Below are 27,738 nucleotides of genomic sequence, written 5' to 3'. Positions count from 1 at the left end.
AGTGTTTTTGAAGTGGATGTCAAAAGACTAGTGGAAGTGGCCACTTCAATCTAGCACTTCGATGGGCAACATAACTTGTCATATTTGGAATTGGAAATCTTTTCAATGTGTATTTGGCTCATATTTGAAGATTCATATTGTGGAGCAACAAATTTTTGAAGATTTGATTGAATCGGATTAAGCAATCGAATCCTTTAAAATATGGAGATTAGATTGGGATTACATTGAAGACATATCTCCAGGGATTCTACTTTACATTGCACTTTATCAATATATTATATTTTGCTATTTAATAAGGATTGAATTGTACTTGATCTCTAGTATATTATCAAGTCTTAAACATCTATATATGTGAGAAACTTGTATAGTTTTATGTACTATCTGATTCATTGAAGAATGTACTTTTGAGTGCAATTGAAGTGCAAAAAGATTGTGCTTACAATCTAAATTCTCAAGAGAAAAGTTTAGAGGTGAGTTTTAATTTTTAAGTACAAAGGTGAGGTCTTTATACTAGGAGTGAAGCGTGATTCACTTTTATTTTTGTGGGTCAAAAGATAGTGAAATTACTCATTGTGTTTAAAAAAATCAAACTACGTAAATAACCACTTTAGATTCAACTTAATCAATTCAAACAATTAACGAATTTAGATTCCAACTAGCATGTGCATATGGAGTAGTGCAGGGACTACCAAAAACTTGACCGATAATTTCTATTATGTCCCATTAATTAACTTCCTATTTCCAGGTTTTCTCCATTGTCACAATTTCTTTTAGGACAAAAGCATATATCCATGGAGTATAAATGGGCTATGTTTTGGGCTTATGATGATTAAACAAAGATGAATCGCCACAATTTTTTGGACTCAGAAAGCCAATTATTGATATTAAAAAAATAAATAAAACAAATCATTTGAACTAGAAGAACGGAACAAAGACGAAGAATGGCTTGCAGGTGTCATGTATGCCCTCCTCCTCTGTTTGGGAGCCTAGAAAATATTTCCATCTCTCTGCTCGACAAGTTGTGTTTTTCTTGAGTTCTTGACGATATTTAATTTCGTCTATTGCTATGGAAAAATGAAGCTAATTTATTCCATTTGTAATTTGCTAAAGAAGAGATGCCTTCGAACCAGCATGGAAACGACACGATTCAATCAGGGAGGGTCCATTCAGTACAGAATAAAACAAAAAGTTCTTTCCAGCTCCAACTCTGGTCCGAAATTTACAGGAAATCGGTAAAATATGATTTTCCCCCTTAAAAGCTATTGCCCAACACTCAATATACTGTTCACCCATGTCCACATTCATTGAATTAAGCAAATACTGATCAATCAGGTTTTTTTCTCCCTTCTTACCCTTATACCCCTTAAAAAATTATATATCCATTTGCTTAATGAAAGAGACAACATGTTAGATCGAATGGTATGATCTCCCGTAGTCCCGTTGTTACAGATTGGTCGGAAAGGAATAAAAGAGGGATCTTTGGAACTTGAATGCTTCAAAATTTTCAAGAATACCAGAAATTATAAATCTTTGCACATTTTCCATTAATGAAAACTGCACATCCGATTCCCCCCCCCCTTATAAACATCCACTCCTCTCAAACATCATACCCAATAATAAAACGAAAATACAAAATTCCATTGAAGGTTTCCTTTTTCTTTTTCCCTTCTTGTCCCGATCTTGTTTTTTCGTTTTTTTTTTCAAAATTGATGATGATACAATTATCATATATAAAAAGAAAAAAAAAGAAGAAGCAAAGATGTAATTACGACACCGTAACAATGCCCGTCCGAACAGTTTTGTTTGGTGTAGAGCTCTTTGAATCCGATTTTCTAAGAGATCGGCCAGATTTCAATTTCTTTTCTCTGGCTTCATCGATCTCCATCTGTTCTTGTCTACACTCTTTGCTGCAAAACGGTGTATTCCCTCTGCAATTTAAAAAATAAGGATAGCCATCAGAAAACAAGATTCTTTCATAATTAAATCCGGTTCAAAATTCAAAATTCAAAATTCAACCCACCTGTACATGAAAATATCGGAATTATGAAGCGATTTGCCGCAAACGGAGCAGGCATCCAGATAATGAGCCTCGTAGTGATCTGGGCACCCTGAGTAATAATAATAACCCGACATATTAATTGCTTGTTTAGAGTGGCCGGAAGTGAAGAAGGGTGGAAGAGAGTGTTGTGAGTTGAGGAAGGTTGGCAGCTATATATAAAGAAAGCGTCAGCTTGTAGATTAGATTTTGACTCGGTGCAATCAGGTAGTACAGGGACTACTGTAAGACTATTGTAGCCCAAAAAGGGACAGGTGTGTAAATTTGAGTGGCGATGTTGTAAAAGTAAATGCATTATGATACGCACAAATCCAAGGGCGGTATTGGAAATGAAAAGCGGTATTATAAAAATGCTTGATTATTGATACGCTATCTTTCTTACTTTCTGCCAAAGTTATTTATTTTATATTTTAATTAATTAAATAAAGTGAGTTGCTTTTTCTCTCTCTGATGATTACGAATGGGAATCAAATTTTATTTTTTTTAAATATGCCAGGTGTCTGTGTTTAACTAGTTACTGGTTTGGGGTTACCGATGAATATTATTCTAATCTGTCTTCAAGCCACCAAGAGATTCTTGTGATTGTGGTTTTGGTTCAATGAACTCAAACTCTGCCGTACGTTGTGTTGGATCTTTGGGTGGAGAGCTAAAACACGTGCCACAATCAAATGAAACTTTGTGGCGGATGATGTTCGTAATTACGTTTGTCATTTTACGACATGGTCCATGTTGTGTTTATGCCATGTTTTTTTGGCTTCTAATTTCATTATCAATATGTATGAAAATCGAATTATTATAAAAACTGATTATAAATTAAAAATAAAATTATTAAATTCTCCAATAATTATAAAATTATAGTTTTTTTTGTGCATATTAATAAGTTATCAACTTACGCCTATAGAAGGGGAAAACCAAAGTTGTGGGCGGTTCCTGAATTCTCCAGAGGAAAGAGGACCACTTGTTTTTTTTTTTTTTTGGCTGGTTTTTTTCCCAACTGGGATTGAGAAATTGGTAGGGTCCACAAGTAGAGGAAAACAAAAAACGAACTAGGAGCTGAGTAGACGTAGGCCCCACCGATGGAACACAACCCGACAAAAACGATCGAAGAAGGGGGCCCGCCTGACTCATCATCTTGCTGGCTTTATTACACCTAAAGGTCCATGCATGCTGCCCGTGAAACCCGGGCAGCGTCCCCCAACGTTCTACCATTCCATTGCCCGTGTACGTTGCGTCCCGATTCGATCGCCAGCGCAGCACCATAGAATTATTTGCCGCATCATACGTGGCGGATTTATTGTAGCGGTCAGGATTGAGATCAATGGCTTATGAGTTGGTGGTGGTGGTGCTCACGGTGGAGTCGTCGCCATAGTGGGAATCAATTATTGAGTGGACCGCTTGCACATGCTTGTTCCCCCTATTTTGGAGCTCCACTGTAGTAAATGCTCTTTAAATTGACTAGTTTAAGTATCAGATCCCTTCGAATTTAGGAAATTTCAACTTTTTCTTTTTCTTTTTTTTTGGGGATGATTTCATATCAATTTTGGTTTAGATTTAAGTTATTTTATTTAGTATTAGTTTTAAATTCACGTCACTTTGTTTCCAATGATTTAGAATTATTTAAAGTTTAGAATTTAAATCATTCAAGTGGACCTTACTTATTAATCATCATATTTGACATATGAATCTATCTTCTTCTTCTCCATTCAAATTTACCTTAGAACTGTTTAATTCGTATAAAAGTGGAGGGATTTGGTTTTTTTGGAGAAATAAGAGTATGTCCAAAAGTAACGTCTAACCTGAGCTTCCAACTATTGTAAGAAAAGCAGTCCAAAAACGCAAAGGAACTAAGCCAATAATTTCAAAGTAGGATACAAACTTTCAAATCAAAATAAACAGGTCGGATTCAAGGATAATGTTTTTCTTTCCCTTTCCACTTTTAATGCGATATTTAATTTTCTGTCCAAAAGGTATAGTTTGAAGTTCAGTATGTAGAGTAAATTGAACTCAATTTAATTTTATAAATGATCTATCATTGTGATATTACGTCATGCATCCAAATTTCAATTTTGTATTTTTAAATTTGTGGTAATCAAATATTTAGCTTTTTGTAGCTGCCCATGCCAAAATTAGCATCTTTATAAAATCTTTACTGGGTTCAATTTTATTATATTTACGGTTAACCAATTTAATAGTCAACAAAGTTTATAGAGTAAAAGTATAGAGACGGAAAATGCTTAAGGGATGTAAAGCTTTTTCTTTGAAGTTATAGCACTATATTTAATAATAAACTTTGATTGTAACGTGATTTATTCCAAAGCTAAACAATTGGCAAACATTTTCTCACCAAGTATTCTTTCTTAAAAGGAAAAACCCCCCAACTGCAACAAGACAATATAAAAAGCAATGTGACTAGATGCTATGCAAGCTCAGGAATTTGTTTAATCATTTATTGGATTTGGAAGTAAAAAAACACCTTTTTCTTGTTTTTAGGAGTGACGATAATGCTTTTCTTTATTTATGAAATATATAAAAGTTGACATGGCAAGTACACCTTCAAGTTCCAAGCTTTTATTTTAAAGTCATAACTTGGATGATCACCGGACAACAAATAGCCCACAATACATCATCACCTTCGACACCTTTTGAGTCTGAGTGGTAAAAAATTTAATGCCTTTAAGCAAGATTCTAAATTTAAGTTTTTTGAATTTTAAAAAAAAAACAGTACAGAAAGAGCTTGCCCTCCGTCGACTTGATTCTAGATTTAATCAAAACCCAATGTGGCAAACGGATACCAAAGTGTGTCAGACCAAAAAGAACACACCACCTCCATTTTTTATAGATGCTAAATATTAGTGCTGAGATTTATGAAGTGATTTTCTCTGTTTTATTAATTCCCTTAGCTTTAATCCCTGGCCGTTGCTGCTTTTATGCTACTACCACTAATACTAGTGTCTTTGATTATATATCAAATCAAAATCTCCAGTTTCCTCTTTATTAATCAAGCAGTATCTCTTTAAATATTCAGAACAAATAGAACCACTGTATTCAGAATAACATCAGCATCCATGAGATAAACCTAAAAGAGAAGGGGACAAATGGACTAACCAATGAACATAATGGCAAACAACGGTTAGCCTGTGAGAGCTGAGTTTAGTGCGCTATGAACATCAATCCCAATCTGTGCTTCAGCTTTCTCCAATTCAGTTGTGGCTGAGCTCAGCTTCTGGGTGAAATCTGCAAGCCCTTTCTGGACAAGATTTGCATCAATCCGATCGAGTGGCACTGCCTCGACAGCAATTATATCTGCAAATGAGTTGGCATGGATAAAAACAAAACCGCTGCTGACAAAATACTTTGTAGTTTCACTTCCTTCATGCACTGACAGCACACCAGGCTTCAATTCTGCAATTGTTGCTACATGTCCTGGAAGAAAACCCATCTGTCCGGTTGTGGCTGGTACTATAACCATGTCAACTTGGACACAGGGAGTTCAAGATTTAAGAGATTCATCAAAAAAGCAACATATAGTCAATGATTTCAGACATTATTATTATTTTCCCTTCATCCACCTCATTCTTTTTTCTCTTACGCAGTACAACAACACCATGAAAAGTTGCATTACTGTTCCAAATTACACAGGCCTAATATTCATGGGAGAACCTACCATGCCCCTCAGCCAAATCCACATTGAAAACAAACAAGAAAAACATAAAAAACACACATGCATTCCTCTCTTTCATTGTTTCATTTATTATCAATCAGAATGGCTTCTAGGGCAGGGACAGTTCACTATTGTAGCTTTACTTCATTATGTTTACCATTGCTCAAACTTAGCAAAAGAGCAAGAAAAACAACGGTGAACTTAGGTTGAGTCATCCAAGTTGAATGGAAGAGCCATATAAGGTCCGATTTAGTTGAAAATCGAGGAAATTCCCTTAATGGTCTTGGTGTTGGAATTTTCTGAGAGAAATATAGATGGAAATGGAAGAATGTTTAAAATACAGTATCTTTCGATCACAGCAAGGATTTAAAAACTTGATCAAATATCAGCATGGTCACCATTCTTGATGGAACATAAATAAGTGACAGATTCACTATTGGTTTGGCTGTTAGGGTGCAATCTTTTTGAGTTGCACACCTCCACTTTCTCAAAATCAATCTGTAATCATAAGGCTGAAAATAACTATCTTTGTACAACTTATAAGGGGTTCCATTCAATGGCAAAATGTCTTGACAAAACAAAAAAATTAAAATCAGAAATCCGTAACATATTTAGGAATATTAAGGAACTAATATGTTAACAAATAGGCATCATTCTAATAATATTGCACCAAATACTGAATCTTTTTGTTGTTGTTGCCTCAGAATTACTTACAATTATCTGGCTAAAGTAAATCCAGCTTTCCAAAGTCCATACAAAATACGCTGTTTATACTTAATGACAAAGTTACGAAATGCAGTTCATAAGTACAAAGCAGATGTCAATCAAAACACAACCCCTCACTCTCTTTGTAATGGCCATTATCAACATTACCACATTTCTAATAACCATTTTTAATGAAGTTACAACTGAACAAGCATGTTATACGACTTTAACTCCTACATCTAAAAGGGGTAGTTAAAGTGGCTTGGACAACCAAGACATGACACATACTAAAAACCCATTTAAAAGATTTTTTTTTTTTTGGGGGGGACAAATGGGGCACCGGTGCAAGGTATGAGGCATCCAGAAATGACTTTCTGGAAAGTCTAGCATACATCATCAGCCAAGGCAATGTGAAGAAGACCGTGAAGTTAAAAAGTTAGAATAATAAACTCTAAATTGAGAGCAATACTGCAACAACTTTAGGTTCAGAAATATGTAACCCAATGTAAGGAATAGAGATGCATTGCATGGTTTCATCATCACTAATATATACCTATAGGAGCTTTATAAGGTAAAATATTCAAAATTGGGTTTATCACCATTGGCATTCTGTTGACCACAAAAAAGAAAAAGCCTTAGCCCAGTAGCATTTTCTATGCCCAACCTTACTAACCTTCAGCATTAAAGACAAATTGAAAATGCCCTAACTAGAAATCAGAACGATTAGGGAAAAAAAGGAACCCAAATGTTACCTCTTTGGTGGACAACTCAGAAGCATAAGGAAGAACGAAATTGACAGTGAGTTTGGGAGGAATGGAGGAAGGGGTAGGCGGGCGAGGGTGCATGAAAGATAGAGGGGTCTTAGGAGGATCCATGTTGGGCATGACTTTGTTCCAGGCCTCCATAAAGGTGGCATCGGCAGTGTGAGCGGCGGGCAGATCAGTGGAAAAGGATCGAGCCCTTGCAGCTGCTATGGGTCGGGGCAAGAGCCCCAATGCTCGACGCAGCATTCTGGGAGGGGCCGCTCGGCTCTCGCAAGGTCGGAGACTGGGAGTGTGAGGGTCTTTCACTCTCTTTATTCACTCTTTTCTCTAACACAGCATTGTGATGTGATTTGGAAAACGGAGAGCAGAATCTCAATTCCACTCCCCTCAAATATCCCCCTTTTGGACTTATTGATTCTGGGCTTATAGGAACCCTCAGCCCAAATATTTGGGCTTTATATATTTATTCCATGGGCCGTCACTATTCACTCAAATAGTATAGACCATATTTAAAACACGTGGATAAAATTCTAAACATTTATATATATTTATCCCATGTAAAATTTTTTTTATTTTGACATATTAAAAAAAAAAGATAGTATCAATAAAAGTGTGATCTCTTTCTTTTCTAAATAAGTTATATTCAACATGTAAATCGATAATTACATACGTATTTACAAATTAATATTCATGTTTTAAATATATTTCACATTCGATTTGAGTTGGCATTTAATATGTAAGTTTATCGGTAAATTGATGGAAGAATCTTATTGATACAATACTAATATTTTAAAAATTCATTTAGAAAAATTTAAAGTTTGAGACCAATTTAAAATCTTTAATTTAAATATGATCAGTGTGAATAATTTGACAAAATTTTCTGGAAAGGTTTATATAACTTTTAGTCCTTGAACTTGACATTTAGGGCCACTTTGATATCTATACATTTTTTTATCCGCTGGTACTTGAACTTGGAAAATGTACATAATTTGATGGTGTGGCACTTTAGTACCGTATTATATTATCACTTGAAAATTTTAAGAATACTTTTTAAAAAAAAATTCAAGAGATGACATGGCACAATCTCATCATCAATTCTTGAAAAAATCCAAGCTGGCTCATTAAGAAATAAAGGCAAAGACAAGATTGATGGATTCCTTATAGTTCCCCAAGTGGGCTGAAAATAGGCAACCCACACGATGACTATTTGTAACTCGATCCATTAATAGCCCATAAGCAGAGAACTGAAATTTGCAAATGAAATCCCATATGCATATATAAAGAGGACGGTTGCGTTGCAGCCTCCTGCCATTAGGGTTTTTGTGCTGTGTCTTTGCAGTGTATCGGGTAGTCCTTTCAATCCTCAGCCATGGCGGAACAGGTCCACATTCCTCTTTCTCTGCCTTTTATCTGTCTTATTTTTATGTGTTGAAACTGCTTTGATCTTTCTTTTTATTGTATATTAGACGGAGAAAGCATTTCTCAAACAACCCAAGGTGTTTTTAAGGTGAACTAGCTTCTTCCATTGTTATATATGTTTTACTTTCTGGCTAATTCATCTTACTCAGACCATTATAATACCTCTATCAGCTCTAAAAAAACTGGGAAAGGAAAGAGACCTGGAAAGGGCGGGAATCGCTTCTGGAAAAGCATTGGGTTAGGCTTTAAGACACCCAGAGAGGCCATTGAAGGTTTGCTTTGCTTTGCTCTTCCTTATCATTACTATTTTGCCTGCATATTGTTATTTGATTTGGCAATTAGAGTATATGCTTCTTAGCCATGCTTCCTTGTGTTCATCACTGAATATGTGTAATGGTAATTACTTGTTCTCTGCTATATTTTTTTATTGTTAAACTAGATAGTCTAACTATGTTGTTCTTTTTGGAGATTTCGGGACAACATTCATCACCATTTTACTGTGTTTTCTGCTTGGAACTGTTTAAGGGTATTGATATAGTAAGTTTATTGCACTTCATGTTAGATGCTTTCTCTTGGGGTTTTATTTGACCGATGTGATTACACTGTGGAGGCCATGTTTTTGGCTAACATGTTTCTGAGATCTTACCTTTACTCAAACAGTTCATGTCATAGAACCATGGGGCATCCATAATTTTTATGGATGTCTAGCCCTTTGTTGATTCATTTTCATTGTACTATTTCATGTTGCTTCACCCTCACCCTCTCTACAATTGCATTTGTTGACACTTACATTGGATTTCAATGTTGTCCAGGAACATATATTGATAAGAAATGCCCATTTACTGGCACTGTTTCTATTAGAGGCCGTATCCTTGCCGGTACTTGCCATAGTGCAAAAATGGTAAGGACCATTATCGTCCGAAGGAACTACCTTCACTACATCAAGAAATACCAAAGGCAAGATACCTTTTTATTTTAATATTTCCATTGATTTGCTAGATATTTTGGTTTTTACAGAAGAATGTTATGCACATATATGAAAAGCCCTCATTGATGTCATTCAATATGGTATCACAATTGTTTTCAGATACGAAAAAAGGCACAGCAATATCCCAGCTCATATATCCCCCTGCTTTCGTGTTAAAGAAGGAGATCATGTTATAATCGGGCAATGCAGGTTTGTTATTTGATTGCATTTTATCCTTTACATATTTACTGCCACAATTGTGCCCCGATCTTAACTTATGAAACAACTTTGTTGCAGGCCTTTGTCGAAGACGGTGAGGTTCAATGTCCTAAAGGTCAATCCAGCGGGGTCTTCCGGTGGTGGGAAGAAAGCTTTTACAGCCATGTGAGAGGTTAGCTTTTGAAAGGCAAAAATTGTAGTGTTGAGGTGTGTGTTTCGCTGTATGAACTTTGGTTGGTTTTTGGTTTAACTGTTTTATTTTGATGGAAACCATCATTTTGTTGTTTTCGAAATCTCCCATTATTACAATTTAGAGGATCTATTTATGTTGCTGGGTTTTGGATTGTTGGTATTACATATGATGCCTGTCTTCTCCTTTTGTTGGAAAAAGAGAATCTTTGCCAAGAATCTTTAATTGAAGACCATAATCATATAATATAAATTATAAATATGTTTTAATTAATTGAACTGAGTGAAATAATCAGCAAAATGAAACTGAAATCTCGGTTGCATAGTGCTACCAAGGTTTCATATTTACTAAAAATGTTAACTGCAGGATGAATAGAGGATGATTAAACCATAAGTATATAAAAGCTTATCGTCCTTTAATAGCATAAATCCAATCCAAATGGTGAAAAGTGGGAGAATGTAGGAATTAAAGCAATGGGCCTCACCCCCCCTACTAAACCTACCTCTTTACGCTCTCTCCAACCCTCGTTTTTTTCATTTAAAATGACTTGCCTATTTTCTGAGGCGGAATACCTCCTGTGGAAGATGGTGAAATGAGCATATATTATATTATGGGATTCTGTATTAAGCTTGCTTGCTGGGGTTTGCCCCACCCTTTAAACCAATCCATTATGTCGATGCTGCTCACAGGTCAGAAGCCTAGAAGGATGGCTATATATAGACATATACGTGCTTTAACGTTTACTTATTATTTCCTTGTAACTTGCAATAATCCAACGTCTCATTCACTGTTATGCTTATTTTTCTATCTTATCTAGATTGCTTGATTTGGACTCATGAGTGGATTAGATTATATAATATCTAACTACACCCCTTCAAAAAGAATTTGAACTAAGTTGAACGATAAAGGATTTGTGTTTTAAGTTTATCGTTGACATTGATTCTAGATTCAATCTTTAGACAATCTCTATCCCTATCTTTTTATATTATTGTTGGAGCGAATTCTTTCAAGAAAAGTTTACTGGACAGACAATCGAACCCTTAACTATGGTGTTTTTTGTTCTTAGTTGGTGTTTTGTCTCCCTTCTCCTCTTGAGACCCTTGAGAGGAGGAGCAACCTTAATCCATGAAGATATAGAGATATGCTTCACAAGAGCATAGCATTAATTATGTAAATTCACATGTTGATTAATGTTATTATCAATTCTCAAATCGAGTGGGGAGCATTATAAATCATTTCCATCCCCTCCATTAGCCCTACGAGAATAATACCTACAATTATAAAAAATTTGACTGATTACCTGACAAATAACATTTGAAAATTTTCTCCCCATAAAATGTTATTTCATTGAGATAGTCAAATTAATGAGGTTGGAAGAGTCATATAAAACGACAAGGAGAAACAAGCAATATTGTAATTATCCATAGAAGAAGAAAGGTATGTATGTATTATAAAAAATGACAAGAATTAATAAATGTAAGAAATGGACTCCTTACTTTAGATTAGAGGTGTGATTCCACAACCAGAAATTTCCTGGTTTTCTCGGATTGACAAAAATATTAGTATATATCATTACATCGAACCAAAGCGTGAGTGATTGAAATTCACATCCTTTTTCTTGACATTTCTTTCATGAGTCTCCAAATTATAATATTATATTCAAAGATAATTGTCCCCTCTACTTGATTGTTTTGTTTGGTCCAATGTCTGAATCAACCCACAAATAAATTTGGCATTTCATACAATAATCCAAATCTATAGAAATTAACAATGGACAATCCCAATTGCATTCATATTGAATTTCGATTAAATTCAAGAGAACAGAAAAGGGACCAAACAATAAGGATTCCAGGGGGACATTCCATGAGTGCAAAGGAAGCAAAGTGAGGAAAGAATGAGAAGGTTAAAAATGAGTCGAAGCTTTTCTATTTTTAAAACTGTCAACATTGGTGGTCAAATATTAACCATCAAAGCTTTAAATGAGATAGGTTAATATTCTGACGAATTAAAATACAGGGTGTTTTGCTGTCCTAACCCATATATAAAAACATCATTCTTGTTCAATTCCACCGCTGTTCTTTCTTGTCGTAATTTCCCTTCTTTTACAGATACAACAGAAGAAAAACACCAACTCTATATAAATTTCTCTACTCTTTCCTTGTCTTGACTCTGGGCCTAACCTTTCTGACTCGTCAACTACAAGGTTTTTTTTAAAAAATTGCATGGAATTTACTTTGGCTTTTCCTTATTATTTCCTTTCACTTTAATAAAAATAAAAAAAACACTAAAAAAGCATTGAAACTTGACTCTGCTGCACATTACGAGATGAAGCAGTAAAGAAAAAAAAAGGAAATTTAAATTGGTTTATCTAACAAGATCATCAATTAGTAGATTGTAGAACATGCCAAACCATGAACACACTGTTGTTTACCATTTTTGTGTGTGTGTGTACACATATCATTAGCCAAAACTGGTTGTTACTTGTTAGATTAAAACCCCCGGCCTCCGGTCCTGTCGGTGTAGGTGAACTAAAATCAGCTCGCTCTCTCTCTCTCTCTATATATATATCTTGGTTAGACTTTTTAATATTAGTAGGTAATAATTTAGACCATATCTTAAAACCATTCACACCAACATTTATTTTTATCTTTTTTATCACATTCATGATCAAAACACCTTGTTCCACTGCAACCTAAGACTATGTGTATATACTTTTATTTATTTCGTTTATAATAATGCTATGGAATAACGGCTTGCTAGTCTAGCTATGAAGCTATCTATTATTCCTCTAATTCTTTTATGCTCTGTCTACTTTAGATCAATGCAACCCTTTTTCTCTTTTTTCAAAGGAAGATCAATTCAATACTTAATTCCCATCATCAAAGTCAATTAATTAAAAAAACATATAATTCAATTAAATTAACAGCCGACTGAGAATGATCAGATCACAAATCCTCTAAGCAACACTTAATATTATTAGATAAGCATGCAGGGAGAAGAGATTATACGTGATTTATCATTCTCCTGTTAGAAAAAGATAAAAATAACATAAAATCACAATTTCATACAATTTTAGACAATTTTACCGCATTCCAACGCACAACGAAACCAGAGGAGCTACCGAAAATGGTAGTAAATGAGTGAGTAGGACCAGGTCTGGGTGTAGTACTACTTACATATTGAATGGGCCAGCTGTTTGTTCGTTGAAGCGTCTTTAATTTGTTAAGTTGCCTCTGGTAGGCGTCTTTAAAATCTGCGACACCCCATTTACTGCCCCTCCTTCCTCCTTTCCTTCATTGTTTTGGACAGTTTATTCTAATTAAATGCTGCCTCTCTTTCTCTCTTTTCCCTCTCCTCCCTTCTCTGCATTTCATTTGCATCCAAAATTGAACCAACAACGCCAATCTCTCCTTCCTTTACCCCCCCAAATACAATTCTGTTCCTTACACGTCATCCTCCTCCACTTGTGATACAGTAAGGACCAAGAACCCATCAATGGCGTCGCCGCCACCTTTGTTATACGGAGTTATTGGAGGTCCTGTGGCCTCCTCGGAAAATAATAGCAGTGAACGCTCCCATTCTTCTTCTTCTTCAATTGAGAGTGCAAAGCCGAGTATTATAATAATCATTTTGATCCTTTCTATAACCTTGCTTGTTTCTGTTTCTCTTTGTCTCCTCTTGCGTCATCTCAACCGCCGTTGCTTGCGTCACCTCTCTCGTTCCTCTACCTCCACTATTGTCGCCTCCGCTGCCAGCCACCGTGTCAGTCCCGAACAATCACCGACGGCTTTGTTGCTTGATTCTCTTCCTCTTTTTACTTTCTCTTCCATTACTCGCCGCCGCTCCAACGGTGATTCAACGGTTTCCGGAGATTGTGCCGTTTGTTTGTCGAAATTTGAACAGCAGGATCAGCTCAGGCTTCTCCCTATCTGTTGTCACGCATTTCACGCCCAGTGCATTGATACTTGGCTTACTTCAAATCAGACTTGTCCTCTATGCCGCTCTCCTCTCTTCGCTTCCGAGTCCGATCTCATGAAGTCGTTGCTTCAGTCTTCTAACGCAGCCGCACCGATCGGAAGTGGCGGAAGCGATAGTTTCCGGCTTGAGATCGGTTCTGTAAGTCTCCGGCAACCAGGCTCAGAATCAGGTGAGCAAAGAAGGTCGTATTCCATTGGCTCTTTTGATTATATCGTCGAGGAAGAATCAGAGGTGACTAGGAATCAAACTCATCAGAGAAACGTCTCCGATAAAGAAGAGGTGGTCGGAGGAGCTGAGGCAGCTTCGGAAGCGAGCCTCGCCGGCGAGGTTGCTACCGGAAGGAGTTGGCTTAAGGAATACGTGGATAGGCTCTCTTCTTCGCTATCGTCTCGTGCGATGTCATTTCGTAGCTCAGGTAGATTCTTCACCGGGAGCAGTCGACGAAGCGATATCGCCGGCGTTGTCACCGCAGATTACGACGTGGAGGCCAATCGCATCGGCGAGGAGATCAGCGAAATGTTTCGTTGGTTCTCAGGGGTATGAATGATAAAAAAACGAGGTCGTATGGACATGTCCGCGCCGTTTTCTTCATTTTTCTTTTTTTTGATAAGTTAACTCTATTGTTTTGCTCATTCCACTCCGTTCCCGACGGATCGAAAAATCGCAACGCAATAAATGTTGAGAAATGGAGTGGAGATAGCAAAATTTTTGAGTCCAGGTGATTTTCTTTTTTACTAACTTATCGGCTGTAGATAAAAAAAAAAGCATTTACATCTTAGATTTTACCATCCATGGTGATTTTTTAAGTAGTTTGGCGCGTTAAATTTGGTTTAATGATCCAACGGAAAAATCTAACGGTATTAAAAGAATGGAGTATAAAGTTAAGTGAGTTTAAATGGAAGAAACATTTATTATCGTCACTGTAAAAATAACAGTAACAATGAGATTAAATACTGTAACGTGAGATAAAAAATAAACTAAATGTATCACACTAAACCTAACCCAATCGCCTATCTAAATTCACTCTATATATATATATATTTTTAAATATGGTATTGATAGATTTGGTGTGGAATATAGATGGTTATTAATTTAAAAGATCTGAATTACTATAAGAAAGCATTTGATGGGATGCAAAGAGGTAATTTGTTTTAATTATAAAAAAAAGGAGTTAGATTTGATAGTACTAAAAAGAAAGGTGTAGTGCAATAAGTGGCAGGTACCAACCAAGGACGTCTTGGTTTTTGGTTAACTTAATATCAATTTCCTACCAAACCTAATAAAACGGTTTGGTTCGTGGAACCTTTTTTTCTTTTCTGAGAAAATCATTGGGATGGGTAGTTTAGTTTAGGAACTTCAATTATAAATATTCTCCTTTTCTTTTGTTTTAGACTGTTACAAATTAGTTGCTTGCATCCAATGTAAGTTTTACCTCTCTGTTCTTTCCAATTTACAACTTTTTTTTACTAAAAAGGTTAAATGGGATTATTGGTTAAACTAAGCATTAGTTTATAGTATTGTTTCTTAAAAGTAACTTTAGAGTCAAAAAAAATTTTTAAAGTTATAAGTAATACTAAATTGACAACTTTTGGAGTCAGAAGTGCCCAAAAAATAAAAGCTTTCATTTTTTTCTGACAAAAACGCTTTTAGAAACAAAAAATAATTTTAACCCCTATAAAGTATTTTATATAATATTAATATTGTATATGTAATTACTTTTCTATTGAAATATATTATATATTTAAATTTTTATTGATTATATTTTAATATTTAAATCTTAGTTTATATATTCGAATTAATTTTTACAAATAATTAATATTAATTACTTAAAAATATTTAAATCATATATTAACATATTTAAAAAAACTATTCCACATAAAAATGACCACTCTTCGCGTATGAAGTTTTCCTTTCTTTTATTTTCATTGTCACTCAAATTGTGGTGTTTATTTATTTATTATTAATTTTCACACTCTCACATCTTTAATAAATTAAAAAAAAATAAATCTATGAAGTGAGTGTCACAATCACTAGTTGACTTGGTCAGTGTTTAAACAAGCGATACCATGGCATAAGCAAATCAAGTTTGAAGATAAAAAAAAATAGTGGACAAAAATGGTTAATGCACTATTTAGGACTTGAATTTGATAATTATTTCATATTCAGACATAATTCTTGTTATCTAATTTAATTCATGACCTTGACAATTATTCTTACATTAAAATTTAGATCCTGTTTGGCAATTGATTGCAATGGTTGGTTTGACCAATTGATTCTATTAACTGTTTATTTAAAAATGTTTGATAAAACTTAGCTGATAGTTAAAAGCTTATATGTGTAAAATGACAAATAAGTGCATGATATATTTTATTGAAGTATTTCTTTGTTTATAATACATTAATGTCTTTATTGGGTAAATTTATTGAAATAAAACACTATTACCAAGGAATTAAAACATCCATTATGGAAATTAATTAGTGAATATTTTTCAAATTTTTCAATATTTTAGCCATAACTTGAGCTGCAGACGTTCGTTTTGAGACGTTCGTTTTGAGCCTATAATATATTGATTCGTAGGGAATTGAAAAATCTACGTAAAGTTATTTCACGGATGAAGCCCCAAAACATTAGAAAGACATCCAAAAATGGCTTCAAAGTTTGACGCGAAAATAGTCGAAAAACCTAAAAAAAACTAGACTTTATTTAATTAAAGACACTTTTGTATTTTCTTCATTATATTATTTTAGTCATATAAATAGACATGATTAGGTTAACATTAGTGAGACTTAGACCTAGCCGTTTTTAGTTTTCTTTTGTTTTCTTCATTTTATGGGTTTCTAAACCCTTTTTTTTTCTAGTTGAAGTATTATTCGAAGTTTGATTCTAGAAATTTGTGAGATCGAATTGCTTCTAATCTTTATTTGCTCTTTAGTATTTGCATGTCTTCTGGTTAATTACAACTGTTCAAGTTAGTTAAATAGTCGGCCAACATTTGATAGCTTAGAATGGTTGCTTTGTCAATTAGATAATTAGTCAATCAATTAACTTCTAATATTTGTGACGACTGCATGATTATTTATGTAGTGTGGGCATGCAGTCTAACTTAAATAAGCCATGATAGTGTGTTTGTTGGTTAGAATTGAGTCTCTTTCATTCTTAAAGCTATTGATAAATAAAATTCATAAGCGATTGTTATAAGGTTATTTGCCAATTAGGGAAGTAATTAATGGAAATTTTCGTGATTATCATGAAGGTAAGAAAAAATTAGGTTACTTGGCGTGTAATACCCTTTACTCAATCGATTGACATGTCACGTTTGTCGAAGCAACTATAATCACTTCTAATAAATTTAATTTTTTTTTCAAGTTGTTAAACCTAAAATACAATTAAAATATTATTCAAACACTTATTCGAGCTTAAAATGAGCTTACGAAAGCTCCTAAGGTGATCGAAGGTCATTTAGGGTCCAAATTGTAAAGTCCATACAATTGCTCGTCGCAACTTCATGGAATTCTACGTCATGACGTCCATAGCTCATCGCAACCTCAAGAGGTTTCACGTCGTGATAACACTCTAGAATAACGTATTTTTATGTATTAATTATGTATTTATTCTGAGTATGATCCTGCTAATTTGAACTATTTATGATCTTTTATCTCATAGGGACTAAATTTGAGGCAAAAGCAAAATTAAGGGCCAAAAGCGTGAATTTAGAGATAAAATGGGCCAATGTGCGACACAAGGAAAAGTTGGCGCCAAAAGTGCAAGCATGGAGGACACAAGGGTTGAAATGTAAAAAGAAGAGATTTTATTCTATTAAACTCTAATTTAATTATATTAGGATAATTAAATAATTATTAAGGATTTTTTAGGGTTTTTTTTATTTATCTTTATTTATCTTCAATTAAATGTATTTATCTTTTAGGAATTTAAGTAGGATTAGACTATCTCCCCTAGCACTATAAATAGGGGGTGAAGTGACTCAAAAGAGATTCGATCTTTTTCTGTAAACACTCTCTCCCCAAAAGTCTAGGCTTTTTTTCTTCTCATATTTTCTTTCAATAAAATCTCCATTTTTATTTTATTTATTTTCTTTTCCACCACAACCATGAGCCACTAAACCCATCTAGCTGAAAGTTGTCAATATTTCCCAAAAAGGGTTCATGAGGCTTAGAGTCTGTACTTAGCCTCCTCACTGAGTATTCATCGTTTCTCCGCACTATGGGGCTGACGCTTCCGTCCATGTCCCTTAAGAAGTAAGCTTTTCAACGTATGCAAAGGCGGCCGCTTTGTATGTTTTGGGAAGGTTACACAGTCGGTTCGTTAGCTTATTGCGTCAGAGGTTAGCGAGCCCAAGAGACAAAATGGCGTGGGATTTGCCATTGAGAAGCGTTGATCTAGTATAAGACGATTCCACAGAAGCGATTGTTGGCTAGAGTCAGGTTCCACCAAATCGTAAGTCTAAATCCTTGGAGCTGGTGGTCGTAGGCGTCCTCTTCCACTATAACTGGCTTATTCGATTTGGGAAGGATCATCTAAAAGCCGAGGATTGAACCCAAGGCGGAACGAGACAACTGGAGGCTGGAATCTCCCATAAGAATCTCCTTTCTCTCAACTCTATTTTTAATTTCTCGAATTTTCGATTCAATATTCTTAATTCTGTTTTTATTTTATTTTTCGTTTCCAGATCCAAACCTTTAATTCTATTATTTTCTTATTTTTTCTAGGAATGCAGGTTTTCTTGGGCAAGATTCTGCCTGGGATTTCACAGAACAAGATATTGTGCAAATCCAGTCCCTGATGATTTGACCCTACTTCCCTTTTACTATTGTTTTTCATTATTTATTAGGGATAGGATATTTTTGGTGCTTTCAACGACCGCATCATGTCGCTAGGTGACTCTCTGACTCAAGCTCGTCGTAACTTCAAACACCCGATGCTGCGACCTGTAACACCCCTTACCTGAGACCGTTGTCGGAGTCGAGCATGAGGCATTACCTAACTTAACTTACTAGTTCGGAGCATAAAAATTTGCTTTTAAATTTTTTTTCACTCACATTCATTCAATATGTCCCTAAAATGGAATCTCAAGACCCTAAATCATGCAATAGAAACAGTTCGAGTCCAAACCGGGAACATTAATAAATTTTCAAATACTAAAACAAATTAAAACAATTCATTTCATTATTCACAATAAAACTGTCCACCTGCGCAATAGTCACTAATTTAATTATAAATCAAGTTACAAAACTCGAAATTTAGATATGTAAATTTTCCCTGAAACTATACTCACATATCTTCTTACCATAAAATTTTCAGAATTTTTGGTTAAGCCAATTAGTACAGTTTATTCTTTAAAGTCTCCCCTGTTTTACTATTCGACAGCTCTGATCCCTCTTCACTAAAAATTAATTATCTCATTGTAAAGAATTTGGATAACATTCTTGTTTGTTTCTATTGAAAATAGACTCACTAAGGAACCTATACATATAAATTATAACTCTCAATTATTTTTGTACAATTTTTAATTATTTTCTAAAGTCAGAACAGGGGATTTCAAAAACTATTTTGACCCTGTCTCACTAAAATTAAAATATTTAAAAATATACAACTCTTTTGCTTACTCTATTTCTTTCATGTGAACATAGACTCATTTATCTTTAATTTCATATCTCACTCAACTTCTAATTCAATTTTCACCATTTTAGTGATTTTTCGAATTCACATTAATGCTGCTGTCCAAAAACTGTTCCATTGCAAATTTTTACTCTTTTATTATTTCTTTGCATTAACTATCATTTAAGCATACACAATACCAAAACACATTCTTATATAGTCAATAGTTAATCATTATCGAATATTTACTTGTTACTTCTTAGCCATATCATAAGAATACACACAAACTGACCAACTCCCTATACATGTCATATAAATAAAAAAGTTGTTTAACAAAATCTACCGGAGTAAATCTGGATAGTGTGATCGTTGATGTAGATCCGATCCTCCGAAAAATATATATATATACGTCAATCTACAAGAAAAAATAAACACACACAAGTAAGCTTACAGAAAGCTTAGTAAGTTCATAGGCTCATAATAAAATCTTACCAAAATTTCACTAACAACATTAATAAACAAATAAAAATTCAACATTTCCTGCCAACCACAATCTCAAACAATGAATCTATCCAATCGAGCTCAATATCAGATGTCAACTTCTATTCTGACATTTAGCTTCAATTGCACTTACAAATACCTGTCAAATTAAGGATCGTCTTACGGAATTGAGTACATCGTTTGCCCGGTGCCACAATTTGCTTGAATATTTCACAAGGTTATAACTCAGTATGGTTTTTTTCACGGAAATACCATCCCTTCTTTTCACAACTCAGTATGGTTTTCTTTACCGAAATACCATACCTACTTTTCACAACTCAGTATGGTTTTCTTCATTGAAATATCATACCTACTTTTCACAACTCAGTATGGTTTTCTTCACTGGAATACCATACCTACGTTTCACACTTTGCCATGGATCCACCATGGACTTATTCGCCAATTCATCACTGGTTACCGAATGTATGTATTCAATTCTGCATATCCTTTAATTTGAACTAACAATCTCATTTTATTCTCATTTTTACCATAATCATAATTCAACAACAATATACAGATTGATACATTATATCATTCTCACATTAACAATTAATCATAAAAGTTCAGCCGTATGAACTTACCTTGGCCAATTCGTAGAAGTTGTAAAAGTTCAGAAACTAGTTTGATACTTTCTCTTTTTTGCGGTTATCTTCGGATTCCCGATCTATAATATAAATTTTTCCATTCATTAGCATCCAATTCAATACTAATTTACTTCACAATTTATGCCTTTTAATTTTTTAAATTACACTTTTACCCCTAAAATTTACAATTTTTACAATTTGGTCCCTACTCAATTAACCCTTCAATTGATTTAATTTTCTCAATTAACACCTTATCCAACCATTTTAGATTACTATACAGCCTTTGATATTTAGAATTTCAGGACAAAACCCTAATTCCTAACTCTTTCACAATTAGGTCCTAAAAATCATTTTATGCTAAAATCACTTAATAAAATCATAATATAATGAAATTAAGACTTAAAATATATATAAATTCATCATAAAATTCCAGAAATTATTCATAGTAACTTACAAAATCACCCATGGAATCAAAAACTAATGAATTCAATAGTTGGACCTAGTTGTAAAAGTCACAAAACATAAAAATTTCAAAGAAAAAGCAAGAATTGAACTCACATGGTATAAAAATATGAGAAAAAAGCTTGTTTAAAATCTCCTATGGTGTTTTTTCTGATAAATTATGAAGAAATCTCTAGATTTTTCACTTCTATCTTTGTTTTTTATATTTAATTTGTAAAATTTCCAATTTTGCCCTTGTTTCTCCTTACTTTCTTGCTGATTTTTCTTGCCCAACCGTCCAGCCATATAATTTAGGCCTAATTGCCTTTTAATTCCCTCCTTATTAGTCACTTAAGCTATTTAATCACAATTTAACAAATTTTACACTATTTTCAATTTAGTCCTTTTTAATTAATTGACTATCCAAACGTTAAAATTTTCTAACGAAACTTTTATACCAACTCAATGAGTTATACTAACTCAATGACACTCCATGAATATTTATAAAAATATTTATGGCTTCGTTTATGAACTCGAGGTCTCAATACATCATTTTAGACCCAATTTACCTATTAAATTCTTTTTAAATCACAAAATTCAATAAATCACAAAATTCACTAATTCAAAAATTCTTCTAAATTCACACTTGACCCATAATTTTTAGTTTATTAAATTTTAAGACTCATTGGTCGGATTTAGTGATCTCGAATCACTGTTTCCAACACCACTAAAAATTAGGCTGTTACACGACTTCAATCCTGCAACCTCAAAACCTGCATGTTTTTGTTCCTTAACACCTAAAACTACTTCTGTATGCCATATAACCTCCCAACATCGAATACCACAATCAAATATACCAATTACCAACTTCAAACACTACCCAATTCAACATAAAACAACTTCATACATAACCAAAATATAAAGCTCACAATAAAGATCAATATCCAACGATTTTATCCTTTACATAATATAAATAACATTCTCAATGAAACCCTATGTACATGTCAAATATAATGCCCAAAATTTAAATTCATACTTTTACCAAGGTTTAAGATGTGATGAGATGAGTTGGAGATGATCTTCACCTACACGTTTGAAAGAAACACGTTAAGCTCACGAGAGCTTAGTAATCATATCAAGAATTCAACTGAACATTTAAAAATATTTTAATTTCCTATACTCACACATACATAACCATATGTATATATATTACTATCATTAATTAAAATCATCATGCACAAATTTTGTTATAATAATAACTATAGTAAAACACTAATTCCACAAGTTACAAATAACTTATTGATGTCATTTCTAAGTTCACTTACCTTATATTTCTATTGTCCAATTGTAGACTTAATAGAACACTATTGTAACAGCCCGATTTTAACCCTAATCAGACATAGTAGTTTCAGGAACACAAATTCGAGTCGGAAAAATATTTTAATATTATTTTCTATGTTTATTATGTATGAATTTGATTGTGTGAAATTTTCGTGTTTTAATTTTATAACAGCCCAATTTTGACCCTAATTGGACAAAGTGGTTTCGGGACCACAAATCTGAGTCAGAAAAATATTTTAAAATTATTTTTGACATATGCAGTATGTGAATTGCTATGTGTGAAAATTTCGTATGAAAATTTGATCGTTATGTGTTCAATTTGATAAAAAGAGTTTAATCGCGTAAAATAAAAATTTAGAGGATTAAATTTTGAAAGCACCCAATTGTAGATGTCTCTTAAAAATGAGGGTTTTAAATGGAAATTAGGCCATTTAATAGTTAGTGGGTGGCATATTACATAAGTGACCTTAATATATATGTTATATAAATTAAATTAATTAAGATTAAATTAGTCATTTAGTAAATATATTACATATTAGTTAAAATAAGATGAAAAAAAAAGATGATTTTGTTCATATTTGAAAGCCGAAAGTGGAAGAGAAGAACTCATCCATGGCTTTTGAATGTTCGGCACTTCCTTAGCAAAATTAAGGTATGGTTTGATTTCGGTTTTTGATGATTTTTACGTTTTTGTGATCGTTGCTTCGTGTTCTATCAAACCCATGCTTTAATTTTAGAAATTGATGGTGATTTTGAGATATGCCATTGATGAATGCTTGAGCTTTTTGTTAGTTAATGGTGAAATATGGAAGATATGTGAAAGATTAACATGTTTTGTGTTTGAATTTTTGGTGAAATTGAGTAATTAGGGCTAAATTGTGAAATTAAATTTTTGGGGACTAAAATGTAAAATAAATGAAATATGTGGACTTGTATGAGTACTAGGGATATTCGGGCTTTGTATAGTGTGGGCATATTTTGTGTATTTTGTGTTTTATGCAATAGGGACTAAATTGCAAAAAGTGTAAATGTCAGGGGTAAATGGTAAATTGCCCATTTATGTGATTTTGGACTAAATTGAATGTAATAATATGTAAACTAGCTCATTTTGAATATGTCTAGATCAAGAACCAAAGAAATCAGAGTTAGATCAGGGAAAAGCCAAAGTCGTCGACTAACTGTTCGGTTTCAATTTTTCACCATCCGAAGTAAGTCTATTAGCTATTTAATTTTATTAAATCAATTTATATGTATGAATATCAATTGTATTTATGTTGAGTTAAAATTAAAAGTATATAAATCGAATGGAAAGTATGAAAATTATATATATGTATGTGTTAGGTTCGAATGAGTATGAATATACAAATATATATACATCAATGTCCTTGTAAATAATTTAGGTATGGAACTATATAGGTATGTGATGTATTCGAACATAGGTATGTATATGTGTGAATAAAGTTTGAATTTAGTTAATGTTGTTTGTTATATATGTTTACATGATGTTCGAATAGATATATAAAGATATATATATGTGTATCAAACATTTGTATAAGTTGGATTGAATAAGTATGTATATATATGAATAAATACTTATATTGAGTATAAGTATGCAATTATAATTATAAATGTGTGTTAATTTCGAATATGTATGTGTATAATGTATAAAGGTACAAGTTCTTGTTTCGAAAATAAGTATAGAATTATATATATATAAGGTCTTGTTTTGAAATTAAGTATGAATTTATTTATGTATATTATAAATTCGAATATGTATATATATACGAATAGGTATAATTTCTTGTGTCAAAGTTAGGTTAGGAATTATATATGTACATATGAAGTCGAATGTATATGTATATATGTATAAGATTTGCATTGAACAAAACGTATGAAATTGTTAGCTTAGTTTATTTAATATGTTCGAGTGTTAAATGTATATTATTTAAGTATAATATAAGTTGAATATTATGATAGTAATATTAGAAATCTATAGTATAAAGTTATATATATGTATTCGATTGAATCATTGAATTAGTAAGTTGGAATTGATGATCGAGCTTATTATATATTCATGTGTATCAAAGAATATGAGTTATGAATTTTAAGCTGAATCTTTATGCAGGGATTTTGTATGCATATATAGCTCGAAAATGAATTATATCTTATGTGAATTGAGTGTTCAGGCTCAGTACCTAGCAAGCTTAATGCCGGTGAAATAAATTTAGACTTTACGTCTAGTAGGCTTAATTTCGGTGAAATAAATTTAGACTTTACGTCTAGCAGGCTTAATGCCGGTGAAATAAATTCAGACTATAAGTCTAGCAGGCTTAAAGCCGGTGTATTGAATCAGGTTTTAAACCTAGCAGGCTAAGTGCCGGTGAATCTGTTAGATTATGTGCGTACATGCACTTGATATGTCTATGATTTTAATTATAGGAAATTGATGAAACATAATTATTCATTTTTTACATGTTTGGTGAGTATACACATACATTCGGGATTTGCATTGGTTAAATATAAATGTATGCATTCGGTATATGCATTTAATAAAGGCATATGTACATTAGGTATATGCGATTGTTGAATTTACAAATGCATATGGTGATATGCGGTTGTTAAATATACATACATTGAGCCAATGTGTTTGATAATTATCTATGTATGAAATTGAGAGTTAAATATAAATGTATTCATCTATAAGTATACGAAGAATAAGTAGATATATATATTTGATTAAATGTATTAGCTATGCGTTCGGGTATAATTTTTAATGAGTACATATGTATACAAACGGATTCGAAATGTGTTTGGTATATATGCACATGATCGATTATATGCACATGTTAAGTACATATGTGCATTTGGATGTATGCATGGGACAAATATATATATTGATGAAATCGGCTATTTATGTTAAAGTGTATATACATTTGGTTTTAAATGTGGATAATTATGTATGCATCTGTCTAGGAATTTGTTAACATATATGGTGTTTGCGAATCCACTAAGTGTACCTGGAAATTTTATAATTATTTATATATTTTTGTCATGCTATAGACTTTCTAAGTTATAAAAACTTATTTTGTTTGTTTATGTCTTTCCGTTTTATAGACTTAAAGATCAAGCTTCAAGCTCGGGGATCGTCAGCAAGATCATCACTCTATCTATTGTCTCGGTATTAAAATGTTTAAATTCTAACATGGCATGTACAGACTAGATAAATGTTTTGAAGGTCGTAATTTGTTATATTGTATATGAATTTAATAGCCATATGAAAATGGTTTATTTTCTTATGGTTTTGCTAGTTTGTAATGTCTTTGTTTTGTTTTAAATGGTCAAAAGAGAAGCTTAAAATTTCGCATGTTTAATATTAGACCTAGCTTATCATATGTAACTGTTATAATTATTGAACTTTAATGAATGTCTGTTCTGAGTTGTGTTTTGATTAGTAATGCCTCTTAACCTTAATTCGGCGACGGATACGAGTTAGGAGTGTTGCAAATTTTGTCGTTTGAGTGACCGATTAAAGAAAATGGCTTAATCGTGTAAAATGAAAATTTAGGGGTTAAATCTAAAAGTACCTAATTGTTGTTGTCTTTATCAAGTGGAGGATTTATGATGCAATAAGGCCAATATATAGTTAGTGGGTGGCAAAGGACAAGTATAACCTTATATATATGTGTGTTTATTTATTTATATAAAGGTTAATTAGGTAAATTAATTATTAAAGTTAATATATGTTAAATATAACAAAAATTAAGCCATATTCATCATCTTTTAACTTAAACTAAGAAAGAAATAGAAAGGCTTTAAGCTTTGGTATTTTCGGCACATGCAAAGCTTGATTAAGGTATGGATTTTGTTCGGTTTTTGATTATTTTTACATTTTTGAGATCGTTGCTTCGAATACTTCAAAACCCATGTCTTAATTTTGTGAATTGATGATGATTTTGAAATGTGTCATTGATGAATGTTTGAGTTTTATGATGTTAGTTGATGAAAAATGAAATATATGTGTTAGATTAACATGTTTTGTTTTTGAATTTTTGGTGAATTTAAGTAATTAGGGCTGAATTGTGAAAATAAATTTTTGAGGGACTAAAATGAGAAATAAATGAGATGTGTGGGCTGGTATGAAGACTATGAATATTCGGCCCTAGCATGATGTGTGCAAATTTTGTGTATTTTGTGTTTTATGCAATAGGGGCTAAATTACAAAAAGTGTAAAATGTTTAGGGCAAAATGGTAATTTGCCCATTTATGTGTTTTTGGATAAAATTGAACGATTTGATCAATAAAAGGGTTAAATTTGAATATGTTTAGATCGAGAACTGAAGAAAACAGAATTAGATCGGGGGAAGTCGAAAGTAGTTGATTAGTCGATATCCGAGGTAAGTTTATAAGCATATAAATACTGTTAAATTTAATTATATATATGGATTACATGAAAAATGAAATTTTATGCAATTTAATTGGTGTTGGCCGAAAATAAATTGAGCAAGAGAGACGTATTTTGAGTTTGATTTGATCAGGTTTCAGTATCCGAAAGCCCGTACGAACCCTAGGAATAGATAGGATACTTATGTCATCACATAGGATTTCCGATATGTGTTTTCGTGTAAGACCACGTCTGGGATGTTGGCATCAACTTGTGTTTACGTATAAGACCCTGTCTGGGACAGTGGCGTCGATTTGTGATCACATATAAGACCACGTCTGGGACGTTGGCATTGTACGAGCTTTTCGATTATCCGCGTATCCTTTTTAATTCCGAACGGTTCAACGAGCAATGTTAGGTGTGAGACCGAATGTGAAAACGAAATACAAGTTTCAGGTATGTATTTATACCATGCTATGAAATTTAGGTAAGTATGTTTGTATTACCAAGTGACTTGGCTTATTGAAGTAATTGTGATATAAGAAGATTTGGCTTATTATTATAGGTGTAACTTATGAAATGATGAATAAACATGTATATGAGTATTTAGGCATCTAACTTATTAAAGCTAAATGCTTAGTTATAGTTGATTTAGTTGGCTTGGCAAATTGGTTTGAAATTAATGTTAATATGAATAATGTTTGCTTATGACTTACTAAGCTGTGAAAGCTTCTGTGTATATTTATTCTTCGTTTTATAGATTTTAGAAGTGGTTACGAGCTCGGGGATCATCAGCAAGACTTATCACACTATCGACAGTTTCTTTCGGTACTTTACTAAGTTGATTTTGAATATATGGCATGTATAACATAGTTG

General features: G+C 33.0%; 4 protein-coding genes across 4 annotated transcripts; 2 read left to right on the top strand and 2 right to left on the bottom strand.

Annotated features, from left to right (window-relative positions):
• Positions 1 to 1,170: 1,170 nt before the first annotated feature.
• Positions 1,171 to 2,256, bottom strand: LOC107916073 (FCS-Like Zinc finger 3). The gene is made up of 2 exons (XM_016845247.2): positions 2,021 to 2,256; positions 1,171 to 1,928 (listed from the first exon to the last, which is right to left on the bottom strand). The coding sequence occupies exons 1-2, from the start codon at positions 2,131 to 2,133 to the stop codon at positions 1,766 to 1,768; spliced, it is 276 nt and encodes a 91-aa protein (XP_016700736.1). The 5' UTR covers positions 2,134 to 2,256; the 3' UTR covers positions 1,171 to 1,765.
• A 2,763-nt stretch (positions 2,257 to 5,019) lies between these two features.
• Positions 5,020 to 7,560, bottom strand: LOC107916081 (ATP synthase subunit delta', mitochondrial). Its single transcript, XM_016845258.2, has 2 exons — positions 7,175 to 7,560; positions 5,020 to 5,531 (listed from the first exon to the last, which is right to left on the bottom strand). Exons 1-2 carry the CDS (start codon positions 7,430 to 7,432, stop codon positions 5,187 to 5,189), a joined length of 603 nt encoding a protein of 200 aa, XP_016700747.1. The 5' UTR covers positions 7,433 to 7,560; the 3' UTR covers positions 5,020 to 5,186.
• An 815-nt stretch (positions 7,561 to 8,375) lies between these two features.
• LOC107916092 (40S ribosomal protein S11) lies at positions 8,376 to 10,117 on the top strand. The gene is made up of 6 exons (XM_041099759.1): positions 8,376 to 8,567; positions 8,653 to 8,693; positions 8,777 to 8,877; positions 9,418 to 9,562; positions 9,693 to 9,782; positions 9,870 to 10,117. The coding sequence occupies exons 1-6, from the start codon at positions 8,556 to 8,558 to the stop codon at positions 9,958 to 9,960; spliced, it is 480 nt and encodes a 159-aa protein (XP_040955693.1). The 5' UTR covers positions 8,376 to 8,555; the 3' UTR covers positions 9,961 to 10,117.
• A 2,845-nt stretch (positions 10,118 to 12,962) lies between these two features.
• On the top strand, positions 12,963 to 14,768 carry LOC107908469 (E3 ubiquitin-protein ligase ATL4). Its single transcript, XM_016835649.2, has one exon. The coding sequence runs from the start codon at positions 13,477 to 13,479 to the stop codon at positions 14,500 to 14,502; it is 1,026 nt and encodes a 341-aa protein (XP_016691138.2). The 5' UTR covers positions 12,963 to 13,476; the 3' UTR covers positions 14,503 to 14,768.
• The last annotated feature ends 12,970 nt before the right edge of the window (positions 14,769 to 27,738 follow it).

This window comes from Gossypium hirsutum, chromosome D08 (genome assembly GCF_007990345.1).
Source record: "Gossypium hirsutum isolate 1008001.06 chromosome D08, Gossypium_hirsutum_v2.1, whole genome shotgun sequence".
NCBI classification, from domain to species: Eukaryota; Viridiplantae; Streptophyta; class Magnoliopsida; order Malvales; family Malvaceae; genus Gossypium; species Gossypium hirsutum.
Note: the sequence above shows the minus strand (reverse complement) of the source record. Positions and strands in the feature narration are given on the sequence as shown.

What these genes read in the sequence shown, in the direction of transcription:
- LOC107916092 (XM_041099759.1), top strand. An exon ending in ACCCAGAGAGGCCATTGAAG is followed by an intron (nt 8,878 to 9,417) that starts GTTTGCTTTGCT and finishes AATGTTGTCCAG; the next exon opens with GAACATATATTGATAAGAAA. An exon ending in GTTATAATCGGGCAATGCAG is followed by an intron (nt 9,783 to 9,869) that starts GTTTGTTATTTG and finishes ACTTTGTTGCAG; the next exon opens with GCCTTTGTCGAAGACGGTGA.
- LOC107908469 (XM_016835649.2), top strand. Translation starts at nt 13,477, where the DNA reads ATGGCGTCGCCGCCACCTTTGTTATACGGAGTTATTGGAGGTCCTGTG.
- LOC107916073 (XM_016845247.2), bottom strand. Translation starts at nt 2,133, where the DNA reads ATGTCGGGTTATTATTATTACTCAGGGTGCCCAGATCACTACGAGGCT. An exon ending in TCCGATATTTTCATGTACAG is followed by an intron (nt 1,929 to 2,020) that starts GTGGGTTGAATT and finishes TTTAAATTGCAG; the next exon opens with AGGGAATACACCGTTTTGCA.
- LOC107916081 (XM_016845258.2), bottom strand. Translation starts at nt 7,432, where the DNA reads ATGCTGCGTCGAGCATTGGGGCTCTTGCCCCGACCCATAGCAGCTGCA. An exon ending in CTGAGTTGTCCACCAAAGAG is followed by an intron (nt 5,532 to 7,174) that starts GTAACATTTGGG and finishes CCCTGTGTCCAA; the next exon opens with GTTGACATGGTTATAGTACC.